This window comes from Protopterus annectens, chromosome 6.part0 (genome assembly GCF_019279795.1).
Source record: "Protopterus annectens isolate FY-2018-M chromosome 6.part0, PAN1.0, whole genome shotgun sequence".
NCBI lineage: Eukaryota > Metazoa > Chordata > Ceratodontiformes > Protopteridae > Protopterus > Protopterus annectens.
Window position 1 is genome coordinate 172,678,464 of NC_056737.1, and position 22,691 is coordinate 172,701,154.

The following is a 22,691-nucleotide window of genomic DNA, read 5'->3' on the forward strand; positions in this document are numbered from 1 at the left end:
CACAATGTGGGTGCTGTGAAGAGTACTTCTGGCTGACATCAAAGATTGAAACAATACTAATTTCATAGACCTTAATCACACTTTGACTTAAGAATGGGGTCCATTCCCGTCATGGCATTAGAAACCAAAAAGACTTGCAGAAATTTAAAAAAGGGGTAAAGTAAAATGGACATTCAAGGAATGAGCACGGTAACCACACTAGGAACTCACTCTGGGCATGATTTTTTCTTGGAAGAGGCATTATTTTTTTAAGTTGAAAGAATTTAACATGTTGAAGTGTATAATAACTATTTGTTGGTCATTGCCTAAGGGAGCAAACATACAGCAGGATCTCATGACAAGCACTATTAATTAAATTACACTAGATTTAATGCACCTTCATACTTAAGGAGTGTTTAATTATGGAATTTATAAAACAGTGAATGTTTTACAATACAAAATGCTGTATCTGAAACCTACCCCTAGTCTTCAATTAAACAAATTCACCAAGACATCATGGTTGGCTCCAAATTTGGAAAATCCAGCCCACCATAATGTAATGGGAGTTGACAACAAGTGCAGCCCACATTCTAAGCAATAAATTACTGGAGCATTTCACTCAGTCTTCTAAGTAGTGCTCATCTGTTAAATAAAGTTTTCTTTGATTCAAAAGAAGTGATTTTGAATCCTTCTTGAAGATGAGATATACCTGATGACCACCTTTCTCTAGAGCAGAGTTCCACAGCTATAACCCCGGCGAACCCAGACTTCCAGGACTGCTAGAAAACAGATGTTGACAGTGAATTACCCCTGGAAATCTAGAAGAATTAAGACCCAAATCCACCCCAAGAAGCATTAACTGAAATGACTAAGAACAAGATAACCTACCAAACCACATGCAAGTTAACCTTGTTTTTATGCTTTCTCCTCACTACCTAACAAACAGGGACTGAGACCTACTCACCCAAACTGACCCTGGGTAGCATTATATACTTTTTTCACAATGTCAAAATCAAGAAAACAACTTTCAAGCATTCATTTGGTACCTACTAGATACTGTTTGTGTGCAGGAATGCACAATACCAGGCTACCTACTGTCATACATAGTCTTATCCAACTTTGGGAAGTGACGGGTGCTAGCCTAGGAAACATTTACAACTGTTGGAAACTTTCAGAAAGAATTTCAAATGAGAGGGAGCTAACTTGAGGATAAACACAACTGAAGAACATATGCGCAGGCCAGAGGAAATGGAGTGATTTGAACATTGTGGCTTTCAATTGCCTTTGTGGATAAACACTGATGTTTTCTATTAGAAGATGGATAAATTGCAGTATTTGTTTTATGTTGCTTGGATAGCTACATTATGAGGAGAATTTGATGTGAGAATGGGCAGATAGTACTGCAGCCTACAAATTAGAACATTTCTTCATTTAGCAGTCAAGTAATGAGATAGTTTATATGTAAATTTGTTGGTTTAATATTTTAATTGTTTTTTCATGTGGGTTTAAGGTGAAAGTCCAATGCACTTCTTTTCTTAATACAATATGCAGTGAGGTCACACAGCTTCAGATGAAGGTGCTACATTTCCATTGAATAGTCTGTTGACTGTGCCTCATGGAAAAATACATTCCCCATGTAATATGTAATACTCTGGTATTAATGAATGACACAAGGACCGGCAGCTTTCTAGAATCCTCCAGCTGAAGAGTTCTTATGTTCACTGGTGAAGTAAACTCCATGTGAATGAGTCATTGATTTAAAAATTTCAGCCAACAGCTGGTATAAGCAACATTTTGAAGTAGAACAGCTTGTGATGCCCGTGCACTGGCCCAGTAATCAAGGAGCCTCAATCCTCACCACTAGCACCAGTGAGGGGCGTGCACATTTGGAAGGATAACAAGTATGCACACAGTAAAGTACAATTTCCCTTAAGAACACACAGAGATTACAGTTAGTCTGGGGCAGGTTTCTCCCTTTCTCTCCAGATCCCCAATAAGCCTCCCCACTTGCACAGCTATAGGGTTCAGATCCCAGATGAGTAGTCAAGCCAAAACCTCCATTACCCTCCCTGTCCAACCAGTGCTTCATGTCCTAAGTGACACACACATACACACATATACACACACATACACACACACACACACACACACACACACACACACACACACACACACACACACACACACACACACACACACACACACATGCACACACACACACACACACACACACACACACACACACACTTTAAGATTTGATTTATAACAGACACTCCTTGGGGAAGACTGGCACAGTTTCTCCAGCTATGCCCCCTCCTGCCAGGCTATAAGGTAGTAATCACTGCCACCGGCTACTCTTATCAGCTACTAATAAGGCCCTTCCTAAAGGGTGTCCAATTTCAGTGTGTAATATTACTGTTATCCAAATAATAAGTGTGCCGAACAGCAAGATTATTGGAGTGGCTTGGACAGTATCACTGAATACATGCAATGTACTTTAAGAGCTTAAATTATCTCTACACAAAACAGCCACAGTTGAAAGATTTAAAAATATTTAATAATAAATACTAAAAATACAAGACAAATCTTATTACTTCAACACAATGGCATTGCAGAGTTCAGAAATCATAGGGAAATGCTTTAAAATAATACTGTAGAATAGGTTGACAAATATAGAAAACAGCTAGACTAATCTGGCTATTTCTATCTATCTCTAAGAGAAGTCACTGTTCTAAATAAATATCTTACTTACAGAGCAAAGACAGAGAGCAGGTGAGTTGATGTGTTCAGGTTCAGACAAAATCCAAAATGCTCTCTTTTTCCCTCTGAGAAAGTCTTAAATTGATAACAGTACTGTTCAGTCATTTCAGATTACATCATTCTTAACAGTTCTGATTTTGTTTTCCAGGCTAACAGAAACTCAACATTTACATTTCTTTCTATAATTTGCACCTGCAGGAGGCCAGAGCAATAAAAACATTTTACATGTAAAATCTAGTAATTAACTCTTGCCCTATGACAATGGAACGAATTCCTTAGTCCAGACATCCTGTTTCCGAGCTTGAGATCAAACAGTCATACAATGCTTGACTTATCAGCTTTCTTCCAACAGAGTGCACTGTGGTTACATTTTAAAGCTCATAGTTCTCTTTACATTTGTAGAACAAGCCTGTGGATTACATTAATATTTACAATGTCATATAATTATTTACAAAATTCTATCTAGCTAGGCTGGCAGCCTTCACACAGCTAATAAAGGAAGGATGATAACCGATTGTGTTAGTCATGCTCTCACTTCCCCTCCCTCTCTCAGCAAGTGATTGAAACTTAAGGAAGAATCAAGAGTCAGTCATTTCTTGGGGAGATCAGGATTTTGACAGGAAGAGGTGGCTCAGTTTTTGAGCTAATATAACCTGGGACTCGGGGTACTCCATTCCTTTTAAAATTACTCACTTTGCCCTGATCTGATAATGTCAGGCAGGATGCAGTTGACTTGTATGAAGCACAAAACAAAGCCTGGAAGGCCTGGAAGTACATGAAAGAGATTGTATATATATTTTGTTATGATTTATAATACTTGCATTAAAAGTACTTAATTGTTTCAAAACTATTTAAGCAGTTTTTGAAGCTATTGTAGGTCGACTCAAGGTGGCTAATCTACGGAGTATTAGCAGTTCACCTCAGAGGGTTAACGCTACCAGTTGTTAATGACCTTAATCGTATATGACTTGGTTTGATGCCTTTCATTTCCATTTGTGAACTTTGTGACTTTGAATAAGTCATTTAACCAGACAGTACTCCTGGCCACCACCTGAAAAGGGATATTCATGTACATTTATAAAAAAATATTTTGGTTTCTTTAATGCAAAGTATAGTAAACAGTTATTTGACATCTTGAGTTTATGTTAAAATGAACTTAGGACAACTTGCTGAATCTCCATTTTGCTTAGAGACAAATCAATGAATCGTAATGGTTGATCATAGACCAAACTCAGCCAAGGAAAACATTTTCCAGAAAAAGCAGTTTTGCGGAGACAAAACCCCTCCCCCCCACACTCTACATAAAGAATACACTGCACCCAACTCCCTCTTACATAAATATAGTAACTTCAGGGTCATACAACAGTTACAATGTTATATTACCTTACACAGGGAACCACTGGCAGTGCACAAATAAACATGGACATGCAGTGATCATTGATCCAACCACCAGGTAAAGTCTCTTCATATACCTCTGCATATTTCTGCTTCTTTATTACAGAATTATGTGCATTTATGAATATTCAGTGAAATAGACTTTCATCTAAATGCTCATTCAGCTTAATGGACTTTCAGTTATTGCTCATTCTTTGAAATGAGCATTCAAATGTTAGGGATCCATTAATCCCATGTTCCATTACTTGGCTGTCTCTTCACAGTTACCATAAACACTGTTCAGACTTGTCTGTCTATATACTATTTTCTTCTTTACTTTGACAGTGATTACAGAGATTTGCATTTAATTTTAACTTAAAACTTTTATTTCAGATTTTATTGCACAAACATCGATTGCCATTTGTTAAAAAACAAGGCAAAACAAATTAGTCTCATATTGAAAACAGATTTGACATGAGTAACAGTAAGCTTATCTTCCCTTGAAACTCACAATCAATGAAAATGCAGAGTAGTAGATTGTGTACTTTGGGCCCTGGGCTGTTTTTTTAAATCATGGGCCCCCTGCACACTTTTTTAGAACCACCCATAAAAGCATGGGTTCTTTAACTCACCTTTCTGATTATTTAAATTACATTTTGTTTGTTTTAAATTATGATTCCTGTTTAATAGAGCAACATTTGGCAAAAAACATTTAAATGAGGTGTTTTTGACATTTTTCCAGTAAGCGGTGAAACTAAAGGTATGAACCATTAATGACAAAAGTAGCCATTTCAGAACATTTCAACAATAACAGGCTACTCACATTGTTGTCATTATAATCTATTAGTATCTTTACTCAACATTATAGCCATTGTATTGACTGTGTACATATCAGATATCTGATTGTGATGAATATGGCCATCATAAAGTATTCTGATTTACTTTACAGAAATGTATACTAGTCTTCCAGAGACAGACTAATGACTTAACTTTATCAGCTCAGCAATGTCAGTCATTTTTAGCAACAGATACTCTTCAAACCCAGTATAGTTACATTGTAGACTGCATCCTTTACAGATGTATTTGTCCAAAATAATAATAATAACAACAATAATAATAACCAGATTCACATATTACAAATTTGTTTCACACAAACATGTAATAGACAAAGTATTCCCATCTAATTCACACACACTCATGCACATCAGTCCTGCAAAGCCAAATGACCAGATGATAACAGCATAAGGTACTTTCATCCACAGACATCCACCACCCCAACTAGCAGTTATAGTCACTTTCTTGACTGTCTACACCCCTTGTTCTTAATAAATTACATGTACTTTACTAGTAGCTTTAAATGAACTACTTGAAACTATGTAAAGATTACTAACATCATCTCATAAGATCCAGCAATGTGTAGTGCAGTTTAAATAGAAGAATATTTATGAGACCATGAGAAATATTAACCACCTGATAACATGTGCTAATTCAATATACACAATCTCTGCAGAAGGAAACATCATTTGAATAATTCCACATTAAAGAGAACTACTACTAATACAGAATTGCCACTGGCAAACAACTATGCATTCAGTGCTTCATCTGTAAATATAATGCCTGCTGCACTTGAAGAATAAATTGCTTATGTTGCATTAAAAAAAAATCATGTGCAGGTCATACTATTGCCACATTTCCTGAACTATGTAGAATGGTTATGCAATATAGAATGGCTGGCAATAACAAAAGGTTCATAGTTACTAGGTATGCAGAGTTGGAGACTATAAAGGAGCTTATCCCAAATGCACAGTTCCTCCAAAGCACTGTCTGGCTAAGTCACTTGCTCAATGGGCTGCTGCCTGTGACAAGGGTGCAGGGTTTGTAACTTTCCACCTTAACTTACCCACTATGTCACATTAACAATTTGGAGCTTTAGTCTTCTCTGCTAACTGCCAAACTAATAGTTTTTAACTTAATGCAGAAATCATACACTCCAGTTTTGTAGAGAAAACTGTACCACAGTAATATGCAGCAATGACTACATAATGGATCCTGAAGATCAGACAATTCCGATCATTCCAAATAATGCAGGCTATATGAGCTGACCAAATGTCAACACCTTTGAAGTTGCTGGGAGCTGTAAAGAATGTACTTTGAAAATATATACTAAAATGCAACATGTTTTCACTACTAAAATGCTGCACGTTTAGACTATATTACACAATCCAGGCCTATTGATGAATTAATTAAATTAATTCATTTTTTAGTGCAATGAATAAAGGAAAACAATAACCGCCAATATAAATGCTGTAGCACTTTTTGTTCAACAACCCACAAGTCATACAAATCCTTTTTTTTTGGGAGGGGGTACATGCTTGTAGGACACCTACATCTCATTGTTTGACATACCTATGTCTTCTCAGTCATCAAGAATAGCTATCCTCTCTGACATTACTAAGTGCAGTTATGTCCTACTTGAATAGCTAATAGTGCTGCAGTTTTGCAGCATACACCTTTAGTATTAACAGAGGTTGATCGTGAACACATGGGGCCCCTTACAGGAAAATGAATCAGATACCCACTAGCCATATCAGTATCCTATTAATTGTTCTCCCACTTGCCAAAAACACTGTTAAACCTGACAGTGCACATACTATTTCCTTCTTTACTTTTACAATTGTTACTGAGATGTAGATTTTGTTTAAAGCTTTTATTTCAGATTTTACAGAAAACACACAAAATATCAATCTCCTGAAACTCACATTTAATGAAAATACATCTGGCACCCTGTTAAACTATAAGAGATGTGCTGGGATTCATACTGAAATAGCTTATAGTGAAGTACTAATTAGTGTCTATGTGAAGGGTACAGGAATTCAAAAGACAGATGTATAAAAAATTTGCTGGCACCCTGGGAGAGCCTATTGGGTACAAGTATCCCTTTTCATGAGCAGCCCAGTAGTACTGTCTAGTGAAGTAACTTGGCAGAATTAAATAAACAAATGAAGGCTGACGGAATCAATCGATGTACTACAGGAAACAGCTCTAACAGCTCATAGCCTTATTCATCTGCATTAAGTGCTAGACAAACATTTGTAGTCCAAACAGTGCATTTCACACCTGCATGCTGCAAAAAACAAGCTAAATTAAAAATGCATTAATATTTAAAATATAAACATTAAATTGATAGAGTTCATGCTCTCCAATTTGTTTGCAACCAAATAATAAACACACTTTCAACATTAAGGAAAACAAGGGTCAACACAAAGAACATGGCTAATTTGACTGTGGCTCCCATTTACTTCAACAAATTTCCTTCCTTTAAACCACTCTGACTAGATGCAATCCTGGGCAAAAAGCAAAATGAGAGGTAGCAAGGGACCAGCCACAGAAATAAAAGTCCAAAATTAAATATAAGCAAGCAGCCAGACCACCACGGCAACTCGCATAAAAGCTTATAATTTAATTCTCACAAACAGCAATAAAATGGGTAAAAGTGCACAACAGGATAAGCTCTTTTGGAAAATAATTCCTTCTTCAGATACAGTTACATAATCACATAATCACATCCCAGAACTTATAAAACACCATTTGTCCTATCAGAAAGCAGGAACGAAACATTTCCTCCATTAACTTCCAGTCAGACCTCAGTGCAGCTTAATGCCATTTAAGGATCAGTTTTAAAGGTATCACAATGTTCAAGCTTGGTTCTCTGTCAGCTCTAAACTTGGCTATCAACTTACTTCAGAAACTGCCATATTATTCATCAAATCTCCAACTCTAGGATTAACATGCCAGACATCCATCATCATAAAATGAAAGCCATGATTCCTAAAATTTTGTACATGTTCAGATAATGCATTGTGTTTCATCTCCCTCCTAATATCACTCAAATGTTGAAGGATACATTCTTTCAGCATTCTGTTGGTTTTACCAACATAAAATGAAGGGCAATAGGTACATTTAAAAACATAGACTACATACTTATTGGTACAAGATGCACAGCCTATGTGGCCACAAGATCTTCCAGTCGTCAGATGTATAAAAATATTGCTGCTGTCAATATACAAGCAGTCTTTACAGTGCTTGCATGGAAAAGTTCCCTTCTTAGTACTAATAAAAGGTGTACTTCTCATTGTTCATAGGATCATAGGAGGTTAATAAGCTATTGGCCCTGAGCCCCTTATAAGCCTAAGCAAGAGTATAGCCCATGTTTAGACAGGTCAGCACCCAAAGCCCCTGTCCAGCAGGGACACAGGTGAAATCCCAAGGGTGTATTTTCTGTTTCCCATCCAGTTATCCAGGTTGCGCTTAAAAAGACATAATGAGGTACTCTGCTTGACATGGAGGTGGAGTCTATTCCACAGATGTGGGAGTTTCTGGGACACAAAACTATCCCACCAACAAGTCCTTTTGATATCACATACCAGGTTAAGGTCGCCCATACAGATTGCTTGAATGGAGCTTGACTTGTGGATATGTAGCAGTCCCATCAAGATGAAGTCTGAGATCACTTTATATGCCAAACAGAGGTCACCCCTGAGGAGTCTATATGAAACTGAGTAGAGGGATAGGGCTTTTAACTTATCTGTGTAGAATAGGTGTTTGAGGCCCTGCATTCTCCTGGTGAGGAACCTCTGTGGTCTTTCCAGCTGCTGCATATGCTTTGCGAGGTACATGCCAAAGGGACATTGTCCTCAATAATTGGCCTTATAAGGGAAGTATCCAGGAATGTTATGACCTCTTTGTCCCTGGATAAGATACCCTTACATATGAGGTGGGTCATGTAAAAAGCTTTCCATACAACGGAAGCAAAATGGTGGTCAAAAGTCATGTTGCTATCAAGCTGGGTACCCAAATCCCTCAATACTCATTGTGTACTTAGGACATTATTATTAATGTGATAATATGTGGGGATGTCATTCTCTGCAAAGGGGATGATGATGATGCATTTTTTGGCATTCAGCTTGAGGCCATGTTTCTCGTACCAGTCATTTGTTTGGGTGAGACCCTCTTGGAGGACGTCCACATCACTTGGGGAACTGATGACTGCACCCAGCTTGCAGACATCTGCAAACTTGGTCAGCCATAGTCCACTGGTTTTGGCCTGTATCTCAGAGAAGAATATTCCAAATAACAGAGGCCCCAAGACTGATCCCTGGGGTATGCAGCTTGTTACGGGTCGACTGCTTGAAGTGTCTTCCCCTATTTTGATTAGGTGGGTTCTATTAGTGACCCAATTTCCTACTAGAGTTGCCAACTTTTCATGACAAAAATTCTGGACATGTACTTGAAAGCAAAATGCATGTAATTTTAGTACCCCATGTCCCCTCCCTTACAGCCATTCCAGTGTCCCATTACTTGGCTATTTCTCCAATTCTTCCCAGTTACCATAAACAATGTTCAAAACTCCCAGTGAGCATAATGTTTTCTGCTTTACTTCTACAAAGATTACAGATATTTGGGCATCATTTAAAACTTTTATTTTAAATTGTATAGCACAAACACTGATAGACATCTGCTAAATAAAGTAATACAATTTCACAATGAAAATAGACTTAGGATTAAAATATTTCTGCCTTTGAAACTCGCATTCACTGAAACAGCATGGAAAACCTACATTCAAAGAAAATGCATCTGGCCAGTAATAGGTGCTAACCCTATAATGCTGCCTCTTTCCTCAGCCTTAACCATATACTGTACCTTCATAACACTGCCACTACACAAGACACACTTGGACACACAGACAATACTGTATCTTATCCCCTAACCTAACCTTGACGCTAACCCTAAAATACACAAACTCATACACAGATATATAATAGCTATATTTTACTCATCCCCGATCCTAAACCTACCTCACATACACATGCATAAACACTCTCGCCCCTCCATCCTCACTTACCTATCTTAACATTACACAATATCAACATTTCTACTGCATGGCTATCCATACAATTGGCATTAAACCACACCTCATGTGTTTGTTGAACAAACAACAAGTTTGTTGAATTCAGTATGCATGTATCTATGTGTATATATATATATATATATATATATATATATATATATATGTATATACATATGCAGTATCATGTGTATGTGGTACTCTAAGGTTTATAAGGAATCATAAAATCAGATACATGAATGTGCACAGTGATCATATGATCTTCTGATATTATCCCACTGCATACTGGGTTTGGCATCCATCATCTTTATAGAGAGAGGGGTGTGCTTAAATTGTCTGTCAGTATTTCACACAACTCAATTTGATTAGTACTACAGCATCCTCAGGATTGTCACACTTGCACTTTTGGATACATTACATTTGTATAGCACCAGTTAATAATATTTGTCAGAAGTCTGTGACGACATCTGTCACCAGAAATTAATTCATACAGAAAAAGAAACATTTAAAAGACTTCTTTGATCACATTAAATGATTATGTCCCCACCAATAATACTGAAATGCATAATTAAGTGCAACAAAAATATTCTACTTAATAACTTAGTGAAAACATAGGTAAGAGAGCATCATAAATAAAAACAGTATCATAATTTTAGTAGCCTTCTGTTTCAAAATGCATTTAATATTCATGGAGTCCTTTGGACCTTGTATCGTTATTACTTGCAACTTTAGCCAGCAACAGAGCTACCTGACATCCAATAACAGTATTTTGAAATATTAATGTATAGCTAGCAATGAATTCCAAATTCTGCTTCCTCTATATATGCAGACTGTGGAACAAATAGGTAAAACTGCAACATTTCATAAGTACCTGAATCACATTTGAAACATGTCTGTTCATGGTCCACTGCACAGTTCAAATGTCTTCAAGAATTCAAATTCTACCTGCATGGAAAACAGACGTAAACAATCAGTCACACAGAAACAAAATACTGTTTTCGTCTTCTGTGTCTGTGTGCGACCAGATGCAAAGGGTGTTCCTAAAGAAGTAAAGAAGAACACTCAAAAAAAAAAAAAAAAAAAAAAAAAAAAAAAAAAAAAAAAAGGAATACAAAAGATTTTTTTTTTAAATTAAAATGAATCTTTAATCTCCTGGTATTTTTATCTGGACAATATGCTGTCCTTTCTGTTTTCTGGACAGTATCCCTTAATTCTGGACAGTCCAGAAAAATTCTGGTTAGTTGTGTGCTGTAAATCTACATCACATTCTAATATGACTAGTCTGCACTGGGGTAAAGACCTGTACCCCCCACTTCACAGTGGCATTTTCTGTACCAACTATAAGTGGTTCTATGGACCAAATCATTTGTCTACTCACACATCCCAGGACTGGAATCTGGAAAGATAATGGGTGTTGGTATAGAGACCAGAGAGACTACAGATACTATTGCATCTTATATGGAGTCTTACCAGAGGTATCATGAAATTATAGATGCCATGTGACCCAAAAGCCTGAGATATTTCCTCGCTGTGTCTGAATTCTGAATGGAAAACCATTGGAACTAAATATAGGTTCATAGGTAGGTACTAGGCTATTGGCCCAAGGGCCTAAGTAAGTCTAGCCAACAAGGTTCCCTGGCTTTCCCCACCCAAGAAAATTATTTTCCGGTGCCCCTGTCGAGTAGAGTCACAGAAATGATCCCAGGGGTAAATTTCCTATTTCCCATCCACTCATCAAGATTTTTCTTGAAGAGTGCTAATGAGGAACTCTGCTTGACATAGATAAGTAGCTAGTTCCAGAGTATGGGAAGTCTGTGGGACAGGAATCTATCCCTCCAGCATGTTCTATTCATTCTGGTGATAAGGTTTAGGTCCCTGGAGTGTGTATCCTGGAGGGATTGGGATTTCTTTAGGTGTAGCATGTCCAACAGTTCTGGGTTTGACATAGCTATGTATATTAGCCAGAGGTCACCTCGGAGTAGGCGATATGCTACGGAGTAAAACTGGAGTTTTTTGAGATGGTAAGTGTAGGGCATCTGTTTGAGGCCCATAATCCTCTTTGTGAGGTACATCTATGGCCTTTCCAGCTGTTGCAAATGTCCTCTGAGGTACATTCCAAAAGGGGAGTTGCACTCAATAATGGGTCTAATGAGAGCCGAGTAGAGGGGAACAATGACCTCTTTTTTCCTGGATGAGAACCATTTTGTGATGAGGTGTGCCATGTAGAAGGATTTCCTGACTACTGTGGCAATGTGATTATCAAAGGGGAGACTACTGTCCACCTGAGCCCCAGGATATCTTATCACACCTTTGGCGTTAAGTGGGCTGTCTCCTATGTGGTAGTTCATGGGTACAGAGCTTTTACCCAAGAGGATGACAATGCATTATTTGGTGTTTAGCTTGAGGCCATGGCTCTGACACCAAGCATCTGTCTCAGTGAGGCCTTTCTGTAGGATGTCAATGTCATTTGGGGACTCAACTATGGCACCTAATTTGCAGTCATCTGCGAACTTCGTCAGTCAGAGGCCCTCTGTGTTAGCCCTTACTTCGGAGAAGTGGATACCAAAAGGAAAGGACCCAGGACTGAACCCTGTAGTACTCCACTTGTCACTGGTTTGAAGTCAGATTTGAGTCTGCAACTTTTAAAGTGTGGGTTCTGTCAGTGAGCCAGTTGGCAACCCATCTTGTGACGTATGGAGTTATACCCAGCTTAGTGAGGTTATCTATAATTTCAGAATGGGGGATGGTGTCAAAAGCCTTGGCGAGGTCAAGATAGGCTGTGTGAACTGCCTTACCCTCGTCTAAGGCTTGGTCATAGTTTCAAAGAAGTTGATCAGGTTCAGGATGCATGATCTGCTTTTCACAAACCCAAATTGGGTGGGGTCCAGAGTTTGGAGGTTACCATGTCTTTGTTTATGAGTTCCATGATGACACATTCCATGGCATTGCAGACCAGGCTTGTCAGGCTAATAGGGTGATAGTTCCCGGGGTCCATGCTGGCTCCCCCTTTGTGGAGTAGTATAACTGCTGCTGTGCACCATCCAGTGGGTACAAAGCCTATGTGAGGCTATGATTGAACATGGTGCATAGGTGGGTGGGGCAGTTCATTCTGAAGCTCATATAGAACGTAGCCTGGGATGTTGCCCGGTCCCATGGAAGCTGTGTTCTTGGCTTCAGAAAGTGCAGTTTTTACCTGCACAGTTGTGATTGCAGGACATTCCTCTGGTATAGATATGGGCCTTTTAGGGGGTGAGAGGGGGTAAACTTAGCACTGAACCTACAAGCCAGGATGTTGACGATATTAGTTTGTTCTGTAATTCTCATGCCATTATACTGTAACTTAGAGCAGACCTGAGTGTTGCCATTGAGATTCTTGACATAGCTATAGAATGCTTTGTGGGTGTCCTTAGAATCAGTGGCAATCTTGTTTTCATAGCTAGCTTTGGAGGATTTTATGTGGGATCTCGGCTTCTTACTGAGGCTGACCAGGGAGCTCCTCCACTCATGGGAATTTACCCTCTTCTGCAACAGTTTCTTCCTTCTGTTGTAGAGTTTGTTTATAGCCGAGTACCACCAGATTGTCTTCCATTTTTTGGGGGATAGCATCTTGGTTCTGTTAGGGATAGCACGATCCATGCACTTGTGTAAGTGCTTATAGAGTGCATTTGTGTAGGATTCTGCAGTTATATCTGTATTGTCCATCTGCATGGGTGTTGTAAAGTTTGCCACTTATGTCTTAAGAAGCATGAAGTTGGCTTTGGAGAAATTTTTTACAGTGGTTTCCCTAATGGAGGGTGGAGGCGGGATGTGGATATCTATGGTGATTAGTTTATGGTCGGATCTGACCAATGAGGAGTTGATCTCAAGTGTGCAACACTGGTCACTCATGTTGGTAATGACTAGGTCTAGGATATTGTTGCCCCTGGTGGGGGTGTGGATAAGTTGATTCAGGGCATTGGAGTTTATGAATTCTAGAAAGCATTGAGTGAAGGAGTTGGTACATGAGTTGTTTTCTCAGTTAATGGTGGGATAGTTGACATCACCCATTATTAGGGTGTTTGGTTGAACCCTAATATTTTCCAGTATATCAAGAAAAGAAGAGTGGGAGTCCTGGGGCAAGGTAGAGGATCTGTAGCAAGCTATAATTTGGACTGCAGTTTTGCCCAGAGTTAGCTGCACTTGGATAATTTCGGATGCATTATGTTGGGCAACTAGCCTGGAGGTGTGGATACCCTTAATGAATATGGACACACCTCTGCTATTGGTGTTCCGGTCCAGGTTAAATGGTCAAAATGTATGGTATGAGTTATAGTCTGGTAATGGAGGGGTGCTCTCTGGAGCCTTGAACCAGGTTCCAGTCACTGCACAGATATCAATGTTCTCCATTTTAAGGAGTGCCTCGAGTGTTTGCATTTTGAGGTTTAGGCGTCTAGCGTTGAGTAGCATTAACCTCAGTTTTTTGTTTGCCTATATCTGTTATGGTGGTGGGTTTGTCATTTGAACCTTGCATAAAAATGGCAATATAGGGGCAGCAAGAGCCTTAGCCAGTATCCGGAATCCCAGGGGCGAGAGGTGTCTCATGTGCAAGAAAAGCTCTTCGTATTGTGGTATCTATCACTCATCCCAGTAACACAATCCTGCGGGATAGAGTCCAAAAAAGACTTTTAAATGTTCGCTTGGAAACCCAGCCTACATCAATCATCTCTCACCCAAGTGAGGAATTCCTGACACTTTGAAAAAGACTCTGCAAAGATAAGCAAGTAATCCAAACATGGAAAAATCAGGATACCCTGTAGCCTGCAATGTGCTGTAACTGAAGCTTGACATTTTATTAACACTCTTGGAGCAGTGGATAGCCCAAAGAGTAAGACAGAAAAGTGATCATGTAACCCAGACACACAAAGCCTTAAAAATGTCTAAAGTCTGAATGTATAGGAATGTGATATGCATCTTTTAAATTTAAGGTCACCAAAAACTCAAAGAAAGAAGATGGTCTAAGAGATTATGAAGTGACAACATTTTGAACTTGGGCATTATCACAAACTGGTTTAAGAAAGAAAGGTCTAGAAATGGTCTCCAGGCATTTTCTTTCATTGGCCCCAGAAATAATCTTAAATAAAGACCTCTTCCCCAGTGGGAAGGAGGAAGTGTTTCTACTACCCCCTGTGAAAGCATGGGCTGCAGGACAGGAAGGTCTGGTGAATATGGAAATATTCCATAGAAATTAAGAAATTATTTATTTCTACTGGCATCTGTATCACTGCTGAAAGAGAGTTAGAACCCACTTGTCCAAACAATCAGTTGCTAAAGAGAAAGAACCTGAGTCAGACTTTCTGGAAGGGATAAGGGACTGCTAGAGTGAGAAGAGGGGGCAAAGACCCTAATGTAGTCATTCTGACTTAGGTTGCCCTCCGTTTTGTGTAGTTCCTGCTTTCTTTTTGGAACCTCCATACCCTTATAGTATAAAACATCTACTTACCAGCATTTTGCTGAGACTGTTTTTCTTCTTGCAAAAAATGGATGAGGAAGCAGTAAACACATGGAAAAAGAGAGAAGGAGGGCTGAAAAATCTGACAGATTCCCTGCAATAGCTTTCCCCCTTCATTAGATGTTTGATAATCCCTGTAGTAGAGGAGTGAAAAACTAAATTTCTATCCAAAGGTGAATTTAAAATCTCATTTTTACATATTCTGGGAGGTTTTGAGAATGCAGCTAAGCAAACCTCCTCAACACAGTAACAGTGGCAACAGTCCTAGATGTAGTATGTACAGAGTCATAAACACATTTTAAACAATGAGTAGTGACCTAAGAAATAGAAGAAACTAAATTACACAGACCACATTTTTCCTCATAGGAAGGAAATGAAGATAAAGTATTCTTCAAAACTTTCACAATTAGTCAGAGTAAACTAAAATAAGAGTCTGACAATTCATAATTCTAAAAATTAAAGTTGCAGAAGCATACACCTTTTTCCCTGTAATGTCTCAATTGTTTTACCATCTTTGTCACAAGGTGACGGATTAAAGTTAACAGAATGCTATGCAGCAACATGACGGACTAAAGCTGTAGATGCTGGGTCAGTTCTGGGAAGAGTGTATAGAGAGGAGAAAGATTGAGGATTTTGTATATTCTGCCTTTTTTCCTAGGTGCAGCAGACTGGCTATCAGGGAAATCATAGGCTGTGACAAACATTCTCCAGTGCTGATAGCACTGGATGTATGGGAGGTAAAGCTGGGAATTCCATTTGTAACATTACATAGTATTTCAGGGACTGAGAAACTTCAGTATTCCCACACAGAAATCAGTGGCACATTCTGGAAATAGCATAAGAGATAGAGAATCTTGACAGGGAATTTCAGATAACGTGCTACCGTCTGAGTATGAATCAGAATTCTGAGGAGAAAAGTCTGTAACTGTCCTGTCACATTTCTCCCCAGATTCAAATTCTTGAAGCTCTTCAGGAAAAGGGAAATCCTCTTTTCTTTTCCAGAAACCAACAAATAAGAAGGGTCAATAAACTGATCAAGACGTTAAGACAGACTTAATAAGTTACTCCTATCCAGTGAAACTCGAGCAGGAGAAGATATGTTTAGTTTTTTTGTTTCTTTCTAACAGGAAATTAAAAACACACACAATTTTTAATGGCAGCAACAGCTTCCCCATGGATAGTGCACAGTGTCCTGGATTCAAGACTTGGCAGTGAAATGCATGGCGGTAGCACAGCATTATCCTACAGAAAGGCCTCACTGAAATCAACGACTGGTGTCAGAACCATGGCCTCAAGCTCAATGCCAAAAAATGTGTCATCATCCCCTTTGGGAAAAAACATTTCCCATGAATTATCACATCAATGATAGTCCACTGAACCCAGAAGGTGTTATAAGAGATCTGGAAACACAGGTTGACAGCAACCTCTCTTTTGACCACCACATTGCCATTGTGGTCAGAAAGTCCTTCTATGTGGCACATCTCATTACTAAGGGTTTTGCATCCAAGAAGAAAGAGGTCATTGTCTCCTTCTACTCTTCCCTCATTAGGCCAGTCATCGAGTACAATGCCCCATTTGGCATGTACCTCACTAGACACCTGCAACAACTTGAGAGGCCACAAAATTACCTCACAAAGATGATCCTAGGCCTTAAACACTTGTCCTATATAGAGAGGCACAAAAAACTCCAACTATTCTCTGTCTCATATCGCCTACTTAGAGGCGATCTCTGCTTGACTTACAAAACCATGTCTGACCCAGCTCTGTTAGAAATGCTACATCTAAAGAAATCCCAGTCCCTCTACACCACATGCTCCAGAGACCTCAACCTCATTACCACAATCAACAGAACATGCTGGAGGGACAGGTTTGTAACCAAAAGACTGCCCATGCTATGGAATAGACTTCCCATACATGTCAAACAGAGCACCTCACTGGCCCTCTTCAACAGAAATCTTGATGAGTGGATGGGAAATAGAAAATTCACCCCGGAGATCACTCTAGTGGCTCTACTCGACAGAGGCACTGGGAACTAAGGTCAGGTGGCACAATGCCAGGTTAATCCTATGGGCTAGGCTTATAAAGGCTCCAGGGCCATTAGCCTAGTACACACCTATGAACCTATGAACATTCTGGTTAATCAGGGACACCTTCCCTGTTCCTTCTACCAACACTGACTAAGGTTGGCTGTCCCTTGCCTACTAAGGGGACCCTAACAGCTGTGCATGATGTGACTAACCTCCAGGTCATAGTGGCTGTATGGGCAACACCAGAGGGATCTAAGGAAATAGGTTAGTTTTCTGAGGAATCAGCTTTAACCAAAGAAGAGTCACCCACCTGTGACTGAGGTAAATTACTAGCCTGCTGTGGTGGCAAAGGCTGTATAGTTAACTTTTTTCATTTTGTGGCTGGAAGGAGGACCAACTATGGGACCAGTACCTTGTTCAATGGTCAAAGGAAATAGCCTCTCTTCCCTGGGACAACTAAGCAGCACAAGCCGGTAAAATGTCAATAGTATAAAATCCCTTTTCTATAAAAACTCAGCAAAAAGCATTAACATAACTTCACCATCCCCAAAAAGTAAGTTAACGAGTTTCTCTACAGAAAAAAAATGGTTTTAGAATGTTTTAAACTACAACACACAAACGGGGGTTCCTGTTTAAAAATACAGCAACGTCACATGACAATTAATAAAAGCACATATTCCTAGCTTAAAAGGTAATTTCCCCACACAGGAAAGGAATCATTAAACATCAGAAATAAAATGCAGAAGTTTTTTATTCCCCTAAAGGGAACTTATCTGTCCAAAAATGGAACGGCATAAGTCAAACAATCATTAAAAGTCCACAGAGGAGCATTCTCTTCAGCATCAGGAAAGCTATGAAGGGATTGCCTCTCACACCTGTCTTTTAGTCAGCTCAGCTTGAGTCAGTTAAATGTTTGGGTGTATGGAAGGTGGTTAGCTCTTATATCCTGTGCAGGATATGACCCCCGTATAGCTTAGGCTACTGCAGCAGTAATAGATATGAAAAACATTTTATGTAATGTTTCCACTAATTCTTGAGATGATATAACATATAATAACTACTGAACTCTTGTGAGTTTGGCTCCAGTTATGCAATATCCGTGATATTTTCTGTAACTGATAAAGCAATGTGTTACATGAGCTGTCAAGCAAAACAAATGGATGAAGAAATTGAGAAATCCATGACTGCCAATGCCAATCTAATTTTACTTAATGTTGTACATTTGTCGTTTTCTCAAAATATAATGCTTTCCTAATAGCTATGCAAATCATTTATTTAATATGCATTTCATTACCAGGTAAGTGAGATGGTCAATTGACCCTTTTCAGTCACAACCTGGGTATTAAGCATAACATAATAAGGGTAAACAAAACAGATTATAACATATGTATGAGTTTAAAGTACACATAATGAACAAGCAATGATTCTAGATTATAAAATGTTGGAGTTTAGTATTAATTTTGAAAGGGTTGAAGTATTATATATATACACTATATACAGTAATCACTGTGAATACACATAACGACATAGTTTTATGGTGCATTGCAAGTCAATACTAGTGTATGAGAAAGATGTTAGCCCATATCCCAAAAGCAGGGGCACTTGGCTTCTTTGAGGACTTGTCTCTGAGATTTGTTATGAAAATTTAAGGGTGCATTATGTTTTACTTCTTTATGTAAGTGGTTCTCGTATTTTGACTGCTGCATCACATTTTGTACAATGTCTGCCACAAAGATACTACTCAGAGATGAGAACTAAGAAATTTGACTAGTTATTATTTCATGCACTATACAAATTTCCTTTGTAATAATTATTGTTTTAAAAACTTTTAACAGGCACAGGCAAGCACCAAATAATGAAATCTATCTGATGTTTCTTGCTTTTGGAGGCACACAAGTCTTCTTGGTAAAGTCTAAAACATCAGAGAAAGCAGTAAGAAAATTGGAGAAATACCTGAAAACTTTCAATGCCATTGAAATGAGTTTTATCATAACTGTTAAGACTGTTGTTGCAACATGAGGGGAGGTGATGGAAGCAATGTTCAAAGGGTTTCAGATTGTAAACCTGAAATGTGAGCGGGACCTACAAACTTGAATTAGGAGTTCAGAATGACAATAGAAAGATGAATCATAAGAAATGTATTAAAAATTATGGATCCTTTGTCATCTTTCAGGCATGAGAGGTTTCACCAAAATTAGGTATCACAACTCTCAATTGTCTAGATTTTTACCTCATATTTTTGGTCTGTTCCTCATAAAATTTGCAGTTTTCTGGATTTTTTTTTTTGCAAATCAGTGAGGATCGAATTAACAAAATAATGACAGGTATTTGAGTTTTGGACTTCATATCCTTCAGGAAATGTATGGTAATAGAAGACCTTTTACTCTAGCAACTTTATAAGTTTATAAAAGCAATATTTAAAATGTGCCCCTATTTTTGGGCTTTATCCCCCATTATTTTTGACATTGTCCACATTTTTGTGCTAAGAAGTTGACAACTATGTTAGGTATGTGTTTACTGACCTTAGGGTTAGGGTGCGGGTTAAGGTAAGTGCATGCACTTACCTTAACCCGCACCCTAACCCTAAGGTCAGTGACTAACGCACATTTAAGTTACGGAGCTATGCCGGATAAGGGCCAAGTATGGCAATTCGCTATTTCGAAATTCGTGGTTTTGGGCATTTGATATTCTCTCGGTTTGCTATTTCCATGTTGACGTTTCAGTATTCGCGTAACTGCCATTTCTGTCTTCTAGTATAGATCCGTGATTTGATGGGTACTTTCAAATTTCCTCAGGACTTACTTGTGTGTCTCTCCTTTACAAAAGAGGTAAAGCCCAAGGGACACTATTGGCAAGGCATACATGGTCATGAGCCCAAAATAGCTTTGAAGCCCCTATTCAATCTTATGTAATATTATGGTTAAATATTTAATTATTAATGAATCCTTGCAAAGCTCTATTTTTTTCTAATGATTATTTTAATGACTAGTTAATATATAGACATAAATGTGCCAAACACAATTCTTAATCCTGCACCACAGCATAAATACTACTAAAACAAAAAGGCGGATGAAGCTGTTACTGTGCAGAGGCTGTAATGTCCAAAACAGAGAAGTGTACTTTATTGCTGTCTTGAGTAACAAAGACTATTTAAATTTGATGTCTTCTTGAAGTATCTTTGCTTCCAGAATTCCTTACAAGTTTGTGAGCCAATTGCTGAATATTTGCACTGGCTGATACTGAACCTCAACCAATGTTGCTAAATAAAACAAAATAAAGTTTTATTGCAAAGCTTTGAGCAGGATTAGAATTACCATGTACCTATGAAGGGGGAAAAAATATCAGCAGAGACTTGTCATAATGGTAAACAAGAATGTGTGTGCATGGTTCAGATATTACCACAACAAATTGTGTTACAAATCTAAAGAGTATCCTACAGCCTCAAGATACAGTATTGCTCTATATATACATACCATGTAGGTCTTAGTAAAAAATAAATTGGTGCCGCAATTCAATCTGTAATGAAATATGCTGTTATATAAGCAATGAAATATACTATTGTATAATAGCACTGCCAGATAGTAAGATTGAATTTTTAATAATTTTATAACCTGAGTTAATTAATTCTGGATCAATTATACTCTTTGTTGTTTAAGGTGATGACTATATACAACTTAAAAAAGTTGAATGCGTTTATTTACCTGCCATGGCTTAAAAGTGCCAATTGCTGTGCATGTGGCATTACAAAATGGTCCTTGTCCATGTTTGCATGCATTCATATTGTGGAAGGCATGGGCAATTGCATAGATGGTGTTATAGATGTTATAAGTATATCTCAAATCATCAAGTTCAAAAAAGTTAAGATCAGAGTCTTTCAACTTCTCATAACCTGTGCACTTTTTCGTCTCATTTATTTGATTTCTACTGATTTCATTAATTTCAGAAAACTGAAATTTGCAGTCAAAAATCAATTCCCAGAATATTTTCAAAAACACATTGTCTGGTTCTGTAAAAGGAGTAAGACTCTGAATAAATTCTTTAAATCCCGACATAAATCCTCTCCGAGTTTGGATACCGAGTGTACCTTGAAGAGTTATTAATAATTCCTTCCTGTGAAATATGGGAGAATTTGACCAAGCATCACTAGCAATCCATATTTTCCCTGTCACATTATTCTTTGCATTAACTTCCATGACTGGATAGAGATTGTAATCTATGCCATAGGTCATAATCACATTTGAAGATGAAGTCTTAATGGTTTTACTTATATATTGGATTTTCTCTTCAGAGTATAAGGTGGGAATTCTTTCATGGAATGCAATACAGGCACCAGCTTTGATAAGCTCTTCTTTTACTTTCTGGCTTCCTTGTTGACCGTAATCACTGCTGTCAGTTAATATTCCAACCCAAGTCCAACGAAAATGTAACACCAGGCGGGCTAAGTTAACAGACTGAAAAAAATCACTGGGAACTGTTCGAAGAAAAGATGGAAATTCATTTTTGTCACTCAGCGCCATAATAGATGCTGAATAACTGATCTGGGAAGGAAAGGAAAGCAGTAAGATATGGACACAGTTATAGTATATACCTGATTTTATCACACTGAGATGAATATTCATCATGTCAACTTCACAGTTTATCAGCTAATTAACATTCTGTTAGGTCCATAAGTTCATAGGTAATTTTGAGGCATACAATCTTCAGAGACTATATAGGAGTCTAGCCCATTTTTCCATTTGCTCCAGACCACTACCTGGTTAAATGACTTGCTCAGAGTCTCACACTACACAAATGAAAGCTAAGGGAATCAAACCTGGGTTTCAGGAAGCAGTTAATTAACAGTTCATAGCTTTAATCCTCCATGACAACTGACAGACCACTTATTTTCTTTTAAGTTTACATATTGTGTTCAAATTGTGCATGCCACTTGCATTATTTTTCCAGTATTACAGAAAGAGTGCAATATTTTAAATGACAGTAATTTTTGGAAAATCATACTAGCATTCTCTGATTTATTTGGGTTAGTTATATAATGGTGAGCACATCTGTATAATACCCCAGATAAGACTGGCATATGACCTGTGGTTTGAGCAAGAGCTCTGTGTCTTCAGGATGGAAGGCAGAGCTTTGTCTTTATGGAGGTGTGTCCATGTCTTGG

General features: G+C 38.2%; 1 protein-coding gene across 1 annotated transcript in view; it reads right to left on the reverse strand.

Annotated features, from left to right (window-relative positions):
• LOC122803791 (extracellular calcium-sensing receptor-like) overlaps window positions 1-22,050 on the reverse strand; it is a 131,350-nt gene extending 109,300 nt beyond the window's left edge. Inside the window, exon 1 of the mRNA XM_044073478.1 lies at window positions 21,235-22,050. Within this exon, the coding sequence (XP_043929413.1) occupies window positions 21,235-22,050 (816 nt within the window). The remainder of the gene's footprint in view (window positions 1-21,234) is intronic.
• Between the last annotated feature and the right edge of the window lie 641 nt (window positions 22,051-22,691).